Source organism: Diadema setosum, chromosome 15 (assembly GCF_964275005.1).
Source record: "Diadema setosum chromosome 15, eeDiaSeto1, whole genome shotgun sequence".
In the NCBI taxonomy this organism is placed as follows: Eukaryota; Metazoa; Echinodermata; class Echinoidea; order Diadematoida; family Diadematidae; genus Diadema; species Diadema setosum.
In genome coordinates, this window is record NC_092699.1 from 22,560,698 (window position 1) to 22,573,078 (window position 12,381).

Sequence of the window (12,381 nt, forward strand, 5' to 3'; positions counted from 1 at the left end):
AGGAAGTTGCTAAAATTTTGCATTACATAGACAGAATATGAAAATACATGTTTGTCATCTGAGAAATTAGGATACAACATTGTCTTTGTGCTGACCACCAATATGCATATTTCTTCTCTCAAACTTTGTTTTTATTCATGAGTCCATATATTTCCAATGTTTTCTCAGCTTGTTTTGTTTACTGAAAAAATGAATGATAGTGTTAGAATGGAAGACTAGCCACGAAAGAATCTCTCTCTGTTTCAACCACTGTCTCTCCGTTTCCTTTCCGCGTACAGCGTACCGGGGCAGGATGTTGTAGTAGGATGTGCATGTTCCCGTGAGCGATAGTGAACTAGCGCACACGCCGAAACACTGTGAGGGGGACATGGGATGCGAGGGGGGAAGTGTCGGGGGCCGGCCGAAAGGGAGGTAACGGCATTGCCTAGTGATAATTATTAGCTTCAACTGTCAAGGAACCTAATTAATGCTTCCATTTCCGCTCAGAGTTTGTTCGCGTTGAAAGCAGCATTGCCTGCGTGTCGCCACTTCTCCGTCTGTCTGTGTCTCTCTGTCCTCTTGTCTGTCCATCTGTTTATCACTCCACTTACATCCTCTTCAGCTTGCTCTACACACACACACACACACCCACACACACACCCTTTCCCTCTCACTGTCCCTCTCCTGTAGATAAATTTTATCTCATGCCTTCGTATTCATCTATTGTCTGTATTTGTATTATCTATATCTAGAAATATATCAAACATCCCGACTTTTCTCCTTTTATGTATTTTGAGCCGGTTGTGTAGCAGTTTGCTGGTATAGAGCAGTCTATATCTTCTCCCCCTCCCCCAGCAACCTCTCTCTGGGTTTCTCACGGGTTCGCTCTCTCCGTTGCCAGGGATGAACAGCACCAAGCCCAGCATTCCATAAAAAGCATCAATGTCCTCGTTGCAAAAACTGCACTCACGTTGTCGTCGGAGCAGATTCTGGGTCACTGTCGTCGTGTTCATTCTGTAGCATGGTTTTGGGGAACAGTCTGTGTTAATGTACTATTAGATGGTCTCTGATTGTCCCTGTATGCTTGATACTTCTGCCTTGAAGTGAGTCCATCTGAAACTTAATCTTGAAATGTGATATAGTGACACTAAACCTGATAGCCTGGGCTCCAGGCTGTTCGCTATTTTCTTTCACCTCCAATTTGAGAAAGTTTGAGTGGAAACTGTCATGATCGCTTTGCAATTACGATCCAGACACAAGCTTTTGCTGGTATTGTGTGTTTTGAGAAGTTCAACCTTTGCCCAAGACCCTTTTTTTATTGCAGAGAAGATTTACTCTCGCAGCTTAAACTAGGCTGTTTACATCCTGCCTGAACTTACAAGATTTGAAGCAACCCTGCACAAATTAAAAGACTTTATATTTCTTCAGCGAAGTCTGTGATAGGTTGGGGATATCTGCAATGGCATGCCAGTGCCCAGCTTAAATTGAAATCATGAGAACCTTTGCATTAACTGCATACCTGCTTCTAGAAATAATTCTCCCTTGGGATTTTTTTGATGCAACTTCAAAATAGAATGGGAAAAGAGGATCTGGTGTGTTGGTGATATGTGTTTGCTAGTTTGAGGAACTCTTTTTTAGCCTGCTCTGATTCTGCTTCCTCCACCTCCATGTTGCCTTAAGTGTTCTCTGCAACCCCTAAATTTGAGTAGTTTTTGACACATTCCCCGATGGCAAGTCGCCCACAATATGGAAAGGCGGCTAACTCCCTCGCAGGCAGCATGCACACGCATCATCCACCCTGTGTCTGAGGTTCAACTGTACTTTAAGATTTCTGCGGTTAGAACAGAACACAATCTCATTGTGTGAGAGAAAGAAGAGAAATAAATAAAGATAGAGAGGGAGAGGGGGAGAGAGAGGAGAAATAGATATAGCAAGAGAAGGAGAGTTAGGCAGAGGCAGTGGGTTGGGGTGTGCTGCTGATACCCAGCCAAAAACGTTTTTGTTTTTGTTTTTGTTTTTGCGGACAACACAATGAAGCCAGAAGTCGGGAAGTGGTCTTAATCAGGCAAAAGAGACACAGGGAGGGTGTATGCTTGTTGTTTCCTCAGTTTTGGTGTGTTTCAATTCCACTTATTTGGGTAACACCTTATATGAGTGAAGCAGGGTCAGAGCGCAACATTGTTAAAAGTGGTATCCAAAGTACCAATTGAGAAAGTAAATCTACCACCCATGGTATGTAATGATGCCTGTTTCATAATTGTTTCAGTATTCCATATTTTTATTCATTTGTTATTTTTTTACTACTCTGGTGGGACTTGCATAGTGCAGTCTCTGGTCTTGTAAGTTTCGGTATAACAACTTCCACAAGGGGCAATGGTAACGGCTGGGTCAGAATATCTAAACCAGGTGTAGTGAAAAGTTTAGACATCATTCATTACTTAACAGTTACTCGGGTAACATTATTATCTTTGCTAACTAAAGAGTATTAATGCTTCATGAAAGTAATCTAACAGGGGTCTGAGATTTTTCGTCAGTATATGACATGGTGTATCTGTTTCAGTACACATACACAAAGTATGTACTATGTTTTGGGTTAAAAAAAGTAGAAAAGAAAGGGAATTAGGCTCAATGATCTCCTTTGTTGAGTTAAGGCTGAATGTCCATAAAAAAAGAAGAAAGAATGATGATAATGATAATAATAATGATAATAATAATAATGATGATGATGATATTTACAATAATGATAATAATTATGATAAGAAAAAGGAGGAGGAAGAGGAGGAAGAATAGGAGTAGGCAAAATAGTATTATTTAAAACAATCCGTAAACATTATACTAATGGTTAAAATATTCAGATATGTTCCGTGCATGATTTTTGTTGGCAGTGTTTAGTATACAGCCATGCAGCACTTTGATTCATTTGACCTTTGACCATTGACTTCCTGTACGTGTATGTCAAGCAATCACAACAGAGCAGTTAGAAAAACACCGAGAGAGCGCGCAGACCTCCACTGAGCAGCTCATTTCCACCCATACGTATGCTGAAAATGGCCCTATTTCACAATGATAAAGAATCCTTTCCAGTGTTTCAACCTTAGCTTCTTGCTGCACCTTGAGTGCACACCTCAAATGCTCACAGCTTGAATCTCCTCATTTGTTGGCCTTATTTGCATATGATAAAGAATCTGTGAAAAAATAAAATAAAGAAAATTCCTGGATTCAAACAATGATCTGGATCATGACTGAAATGTAATCATTCGTTCCTTTGTGTCATTATCAACTTTTTCTGTAAATTTCATCAAAATGTATTTACAACTTTTTGGGTTATTTAGCAAACAAACAGACAGACAAACAAACCAATGGCAGCGAAAGTAAAACCTCCTTTGCAGAAGTAATAACACATGTTTGTAATGATCTGATTGTTGAAAAGGAAACAGGGGGACAGGAGTACTACCTTTAAATGCCTGGCAGGAGGGAAAGGAAACGCTGGCAAGACTTACAAGGCCTTTTAGCAGTGTGTAGGAATGTCTTCAGGGAAGTTTGGCACTTGTAACCAAGATAATGAAAGACAATCAAGGAATTCTTTGTAGGAATTTGAGATTAACAACTTTCCTGTGTGCATTTATCTACCCCTCGATCTGTGTGAAAGACGGGCTCGGGTAGTGAAATTCCAGCCGTGCATTGCCATTGTTGTGGGATTTTTACTCTATACTAGTTTACAGTTTTTGAAATGTGAACTCTGTATGCAAGACATTAATCTTTCCTTGCTTATTCTTTGAAATGGATAATTATCCTTTCGTCAGTAAATTGTAACAGGAGATTTCTATCCTGTCATATATATATATAAAACAGTGTCTGAATTTATGAATGTGACAGTCAACTAATCTTTGTGATATGAAAATGGCGTCTCGCGGATTGCAGTGTGCTGTATGCAAAGCTACATATGACATTAAAAAAATCATATATGAGAATCAAAACAGAAGTCACCAAATTAAGTTTGTTTTACAAGGCTGCTGTAAGTGCCTAATTTGTCATGTGTGATACCAATTATGCTAATCATAATGATGACTATGATAATGCTAATGGCGATAATAGTAGTAATTTCAACAAATAATGCAGTTAAAGATAACGATGATAATAATGAAAAAGCAATTATGATGCTAAAATTTATGATAAGTTTTCGTTTTTTTTTCGTAATGTACCACCCATCTTCCACTTTTTGGTGCTCAGCAATTCCAAACCTGGTATTCCAAATTTAGTGAAGGAAAACAACAAATATCAGAAAATTGTCTGAATGGAAAAAAATGGAACTTTACCTTTTAGAATCAAGGCAAGCTCCATCTACCGTAAAACGAGGAGTGTTCACATGCATTTTAATTTCACGAATTTCGTGAGAGCAAAGATTTGCAAAATTAAAATTCACATGAAGGCTCTTGTCTACACTATATGCATTGAATGCCAGAGGCACTTTGAGAAAATTTCATGCCATGAAAAAAAGCTGTCGGCTCCAATTCGTGAAAATTTCATGCCGCTAAAATATCATGTTTGACGGTATCAAGGCATCTTTTGAGCATCTCAAAGTGATGACTGTACAAGAACACATATCATGTACTTACTGGTATGTAAAGCCAGAAAATGAAGTATCATTTACTGCCCAAGTGATATGTGCAAGCGCCATGCATGCTATTTCATAGAATTGGAAGCATAACTATGCGTTCCGTTTTATTTTGCTTGTGTTCTTAACTGCAATTTTTGAATATTTTCATCTTGAAAACCTTACAGGCTGAGGAGATTAATGCCATCATCAGCAAGGCCTTCAAGGTGGCCTACGCCAGCATCCGCAGCAAGAAGCAGTTCTATGAACTGGTGGACGAGCTGAACCGCGAGCAAGAGGAGTACTTCGCCCAAGTCACTCGCTTCGCCGAGGAGGAAGAGGAGAGGGCGCGCCGGCCCGAGAACCTCATGGCCAACCAACCGGTCTTGTCGTCGGACCGCGTCCGCGGGTTCTCCGTTGGACAGAGTCGGGTCTGGGTAAGAAGGATTGTAGGAACACCTTTTTTATTCTTTGAACTTATAGAAAGCATGGCATGAGTTTAGAAGCATTGTCCTGCATTGTGGTCTTAATCTCTACCTACAGCATTATAGTTAATGAAGAATGTGTGAAACTTCAGGTTTCTCAATTGCAGGCATTGATATTAAAGTAATGTACCTGTCAGTTGTAGTAGCTGATTGAATTTGCTTATGATGTTTACTAGTTAACACTGAAATATATACAGTGTATTCCTGTAACTCGTTTGAAAGATGCATTTCTTTTTCTCTATTTGAAAGCATGAGAGATATATGAACTGATATGCACATTTTTATGTATACCGAAGACAGCCTCTTAGAATCTGTTATGTGTTTGTGAGTGAGTGTGTCTGTGTGTGTGTGTGTGCATATGCATGCATGCATCTGTGTGTGTGTGTCTGTAGAAATGTATACAAGTGAGAGTTTAAACAAGTGGAATAACAAGATTAGGGCTTTCAGCAAGTAAATGCAGGAAATTTCACATCCCCCATTCTGCTTACATCATGCCAGCCCCCCTCTGCCTTCGACTGATCTTCTCTCGGTCGTTCAGAAATTTGTGTTTCATTCACACTTGACTCTCACCTTGGGATCGCATGTTACTTTACTTTATAGAGTATTTGGACACGAGTCTAATGTACATTTCCCGGCAAATCTCATCCATGTGCTCCACAGCCCACTTTCACTTGGCTCATTATCAGACCCTCTAACCCCTCTCATGGAACCATTCATCATAGATAGGTAAAGAAGGGGGTGGGGTGCTCTTTTGTATTTTCAAATTTATCAACATAAATGGAGACAAAGTTGACACTACTTAAAAAATTGTCAACTGTTGCTTTTTGTAAACCTTTGTGTGCTTTGGGTGTCAATTTGCATAGAAGACCCCATGATGTTGTACATACTGTAAAACGAGGAATGTTCGCCTGCATTTTAATTTCGCGAATTTCGCGAGAGCCAAGATTCGCGAAATTAAGATGCACACGAAGGCTCTTGTCTACACTATATTCATTGAATGCCTGAGGCACTTCGCAAAACTTTCATGGCGTGAAAAAGGCCGTTGGCTCTAACTCGCAAAAATTTCATGCCGCTAAAATATCGTGTTTTACAGTAGTGTCCAGAGTCCCTGGCGCTGTACAGACGGGGTTTAAGATGCATAGGGGCAAGTCTGCCGAGAAGCAATCATACAGTTAGTTCCAACTTGTCATTTTGAATATATTTGTGAAAATTCATGAAAATTACAAAAAAAAAAAGGTTTTCTGAAATTAGAACATTCATTTTTTGACATAATATAATATGATTTGATGAATGATGGTATATTGGAGAATGTTTATTTATTTTTTATTTTTTTATTCTGATGAGGAGCCGTCCTGGTACAGGTTATTTTACTGAGTGATGATTTTTTTTTTTTTTTATGTAGTGAATTTTTGGTTTCGTCAGAGTTTGTAAAGAGTTGCAATCAAGTTGGTAAACATGTGCAATCAAATTTGCAAATAGCTTCCATTGTTGCAAATTTGATTGTAACTGATTACGAATTAAGAGACTGTTTACACACCATGATGAAACCTAAACTTCTCTATGCCCACAAACATTCACCACTCAGTGAGATATGAAATGAGGTTTCTGTAAGAAAAAGAACTATATGTTATCTGTTTATAGTTTGATACAAGCCTGTAGCTCATTCTCCGGAACGAGTGTATGTGGGCATGTGAGATTGACAGTTTGAAGAAAGCGATGTCCAGAAAGAATTCTGGGTTGCGTGTCAGAGGATCCCAACTTTTTGTGCAGCACTGTCGCAAGTAGAGCAGACCTCATGTTCGAGAAATTGTGCTAGCTTTGATTTTTCATGTATTAGTTTCATATTGGCAGGATGTGTTCAGAACCTATCACCCACATACCTTAACATGAAATATCCTTCTTCTGGAAACTAAATCTGACGGGGGAAAAAAGGGCTGAAAAAGAGTATCGACTCTCGCAGGGCAAGCCCTGTATGTTACCTACCATTACAAGTTAAAGCATCACAAGAGCATGGTTCATATTAGTGTTGCCATAGAAACATTAGCAAGAATTGCCATTGAATGCATTTTTATTTTTCCCCCTTCTTATGAGGAAACAAGTGTTTTAATAGTTTGCGTGTTCACGATTTTCAGTGGGGGGCGGGGGGGGGGGGGGGAGGAGAATCAAAGGAGAGAGAGTGAAAAAAGGCACATTTTAGTGACCTGTCATTGCTAGTCCTCTTCAGCAATTTTTCAGGAGTGTTTCCTGTAGTCGTAAGTTAAGCTAATCTATCCGTGCGGAGAGGAAGCCCCAGACTTATATTGCGACCACGTGCGCTGCTAATCTGTGTCGCATTAGCGCAAGCGGGAGTTAACGAGAAAAATGCACGCGTCCCTGGAAGGGGGGAGTTGTGAGACCCAGCTTGGGTTGTGCAGAGTTGTTACCAAAGGAGTGATACAGGTGGATTTTTTTTTCCTTCCGTTTGTCTTGTCTTAACCCATGCTTAGCTAGTTTGGTTATTTGATGATAAACTTTCATCTTGTAACTGCTTGTCGACTTCACAGTGAATCTTCAGGATTGTGCAAGATGGTTAAAAGTGAAAATCCGCAATTTTACTCAAGAAATCTTATTTACCAAGATTTGCAAGGGATGCAAAGACTACTCTTCATCTTTGTTCTAGGATTGGTCCTAAATCATACTTGGATCGGAGTCTGTGCTAGAAATCTACCATACATGGATGTGAAATTTGCTTCCATGGGCTGAAGCCAATTTATCTATTAAGCTTTCATTTGCTTGCACAAGCATATCTGCCAAAATATCGTGAAGAAAAATTGTGATTTGCTGCTGAAGAAAACGATGACCAACAGAAACGGATAGCATATTCTGAATTTCCATAGCAGCTATATTAGATTCTGTATTCTTAGGTTCAATAAAGAAGCATTTTACAACATGAATGAAGTTGTTGATTTCATTTTAGTATTGGTTAACTCTTCTCACTCTGCATGTTTTGAAAAGTGCTTCTTGCAAATAATACTAATTCATGTGGCCCACAGAAAACATTGTTTTTGTTGATCTGTGCCGATACTGATCAAAATTGTCGTTCATGATGGTTGTCTTGTTCACGTATCATCAATTTCAGGTTTCAGATGAAGGAGAGAGAAAAATATAAGGAGAGTGAGAAGAAGAGGGAGATAGGATTAACAGGAAGAAGTCTGATGGGAAGGATGGGGGATGAGTGGAGAGGAGGCAAGAAGAGGATGGATGGAAGTGGGCCTGTGAAAGGGAATCCTTTAATTACATGGTGTATGAAAGAGATAAGGGCAAGTTACAGGCTGTGAAAGGCGGATAGGTTATACCAAGGCGCGACAACTTGAGATGGATGGGGGGGGGGGGGACGGTGATGGGGTGTCCCCTTTTCACCCCCACCTCCGTACTCAGTGTGATAGCACGAGCAGGAACACACATTCTGCCGTAAATGTAATGATGCAGAATTACTGTCTTTGTCATCATATATTCAACTTTTGGAGTCAGGAGGGCCATAGTTAACCCATTCAAGAGCAATTAATGTGTAGAGATGTTTCCCACATTGAGTGTGGTAAAGATGGTCAGTGGTAATGACTGGGTTAAACTTCTTGGGGAATATGTTCTGACAGGTATTGGTGAAAGAAATCAAAGTTGGTGAAGATATAATCCCCACATGAACATAGAAATTCAATTATTAAACTCAGTATGTCCTTTTTTTTTTCTTTTTTTTTACTCAATTTGATATGCCTAGGACTGATAAAGAATGTATTATAAAATGGTGATATTGATCGTAATCAAATGTTTGGCTGAGAGCAATCTTGTGACCAGTCTTTCATTATGCATAAATTTTTACCGTTTACTACATACTGATGGCACTGTTGCCAATTTGATAAGGAAAAGATGATGATTTTTAGGAAAGATCACCCCAGGAGTTTGTTGGTCAAATGTGAATATGTATGCGTGTGTATGTGTCTATGTGTGTGCATTTTTTATATGTCGTAATTCTCAGTCATAACTTTCAAAAACCCTAAACTATGCTAATGAAATTAAAGAAAAAAAAATATTTGAAATGTGTTGCCAAATTTCATTGTATGCAACCTCATTATAATCCACAAGGGAAGACAAGATTTTTGAATATTTTCACCCTTAAGTACATAATTCAGAGGTTGTGAAACAAAACATTAATGAGGGCTTAATTTGCTGATGGTCAGAAATTATGTAAATTAAACATTGTACATTCATGCTATTAAAACACTTGCTGCTTGTATGTGTGCATATATGTGAGTGCATTTATACAACTTTTTCTGCTTTGATATTAGTATTTGATGTGTTGAGATATATTTTGCAAAATTTCATGTAATTATTCTCAATATGATTCCAACTTAAAATGGCATCTTGTAACTTTGATCCTAGACTGTGTTTACATGGATGTAAGACAGAAGGCTGTGAGTGTGAACATTTGTTTAAACTGACAAATGATCCAATCACTTTTATGACATATCTGCTCTCTTCACAGATAACTTATCGAAAGTCGGCCCGGGTTAGTCAGCAACTTTTGCCATTTGAAAAGGCGCATATTAAAGTTTACTATTAAAGAAATAAATCCTTCCTAACCTCACCATTGTCAATGTCATCCCTATCATCCTCATAATCATCATGTGCTTCAAATTCTTTCTCTTCTTCATTGCCACCAATTATGTACACGTCATAGAGGCAAATGCATAGTTGGGATTGGATGTGCCGTGAATGATATGCAGATTTTGATGTGGTTTATTCCATCCTTTTCACAAAATTGTGCCGAAATTGCAGCAATGTATGAAGCTTGTCAGTTTGGAATTTATTCTCACTATCAGGAGAAATTTCAAATTGGCCACAGTATTGAATATATTGATTTTCTTTGTCTAAACAACAGAAGCTGTAAAATTCCATTGCACAGTCCTTAACTGGACTACAAGCAAATTGAAAATTGGCAATGATTGAATTAAAGGCACAATCAAGCTCTCAATTATTCATTTGCCTCAGATGTCCTCTGCCAAAAGTTAATGTTTGTATTATGTTTGAACTTTTTCTCTTCGTCTGTCGTTTCCAATCACAAGCAGCTCTCATATGTTTAATGAGGGAGGTGAATTATGGATAGGGGTAGAAAAAGGACGTATTAGAGATTTTTGGGAGGTCGCATTTAATTGGCGTTATAAGAAGGAAGCATGTCATGTTGAAGTGACACTTCATTCCCATGTTCAAGTTCACAAAGCAACCAATTTAAGAGAGGGTACATTTGGACACAGGATGAGAAAGTTACAACACTTAAAATGATCATAATGATTTTCATTTTGTACTTAAACTGTGGAGAAACTGCTAAGACTACGTTAGTCTAGATCCCCATTTTGGGTGGGTTTGAGGCATGGGAGTAGCATTGGGTTGATATGGATTAATGGAATTTAACAGTACCTACAGATACTTTCAAATTTGTTGTGGTTTTAATGCTGATAAGGTCCCTACAACCAGCAAGCAATCAGAAAGGATGAGTTTTACAAAGGAAATATTAGATCGTCTTGTGACAACATGAGACACTTCCTCGCCAAACTAAAAATTCATTATGAGCTGAAAGAGAAACCATGAACTTGCATATTTACGTTCCTGTTTTTGGTAGGAATGTGGGGGAATTTTTCTCTGTGAACTGGTAATAATCACCTTCAACAGGAATAACGATAGAAGCCAGTTGAGCATTATAATGAAGGGATCATGGTAGCAGATCTGCAAAGGCTTGGCTCAAATCTGTCGGGTATGTAGAAAAGTTAACAGCACTTTTGATATACGACGACAGCTCAAAGTGGCTTAACTTTTGAGATTTGGATAGGAGCGAGCCAGTCCCATGGGCATGGCAGAGTTACAGTTTACATGTACATTAGTTACATTGAAATTGCAGGTCATACATTGTACGTGCAGGGAAATACAGAGTGACCACATCATGAAAGATTTCTGTATGGTGCTAGTCATTTTTTACTCAATAAAATGCAGTATAAGTTGAAGATAGGGAGAAGAGGCTAGCAGATGTATGTTTAATTGCAATCATGCAAATATGCACTGCATGACAGTTCAACCAATTTCCTGCTGCACGTAGGCAATGGTGAAACCCATTTCATAGGTCAAGTGTTTTGAAAATGTCGAGTGAAAGTAAGAAAACTTAAACAATAGGAGTCTAAGTAGTGAGGTTTAGAATATATTTTTGAATGGTCTTTTATACTTTGAGGGAGAGGAGGATATTGAATTGTAAAGAGGTGGATACCTAATTTAGGCTTAAATGCATCCCTCTGGGCGAACATGTGCTCGCTGGGAGTTGAGGAGGGCTTGTTTCGCAGTGCTGTTGACCTGATCCTGCATGTATATCCATCTATATCTCCTCCCCGACTGCCATGTTTCACCTTCCCTTCACCCAGTATCGCCTTTCTCAGTCCGCCCCGCTTTTCCTCACCTGAATGTTCTCCTTTTCCCCGCTGCTGCGCAACTGCTTATCATGGTTCCATGTTGCCTTTATTAATCCATTAATTGAATAATTAATTGACACTAATAACTACACAGCTTTGGGGTCTGATGCGGGAAGTTTAAAGTTGTTTTTTCCCCGCAAAATTAAGCGGATTTTCTAAACGCGGTGCGATTCTTTCGAGAGGTGCAGTGCGTGCCCCTCTCAGATTTGGAGATCCTACTAATCCTTTTGGGAGTACATGGTAGTATGACTTCCCCGTTCAAAATAAACATTTGTATAGAGAGAGAAAAATTAGGTATAAACTCATTGCTTCCTCGAACCTTCCACAGGTAATTATTGAATGCCGTCGCCATGGCAACTTGTACGCTATGCAAAGTCCGTTGAGAGGGAAGCGTGTATTAGGGACAGTTTGTATTTGTCGTTTTGTGACGGAATCACAGTTTAAAAAAGTATCATGATAGCATCAACAATAGAATGAAAGATAATACATATTTGAACTTGAACTTGTCGGTGTAAAGTAGAAAGTATTCAAAAATAGATTTTATACTGATATGTTAAATCAAAACTAGATGGCAGCTTGTTTGGATTGCTTAGCTTAAAGCAAAAAGCAAAAAAAAAAAAAAAAAACCAAAACAAAACAAGCAATTTAACAGTAATAATGACCTACACTTACCCCTTGTTCTTCTTTGTGTGCAGTGACATTTAACGCTATCACTAATGTCAAGTTAAAAATATTCAAAGTGCTTGTGAAACACAATATTCTTTATATTTCTATGGTGCAAAATACAACATGCCCTTATGAAAAAAAAAAATAGTGTTGCTGTTTAAAGCGCTTG

At 38.7% G+C, this 12,381-nt stretch overlaps 1 protein-coding gene across 1 annotated transcript in view; it reads left to right on the forward strand.

The window, feature by feature from the left end:
• LOC140238815 (uncharacterized) overlaps positions 1-12,381 on the forward strand; it is a 123,528-nt gene that overhangs the window by 96,321 nt on the left and 14,826 nt on the right. Inside the window, exons 5-6 of the mRNA XM_072318715.1 lie at positions 4,762-5,010; positions 9,578-9,601. Coding sequence (XP_072174816.1) covers positions 4,762-5,010; positions 9,578-9,601 — 273 coding nt within the window. The remainder of the gene's footprint in view (positions 1-4,761; positions 5,011-9,577; positions 9,602-12,381) is intronic.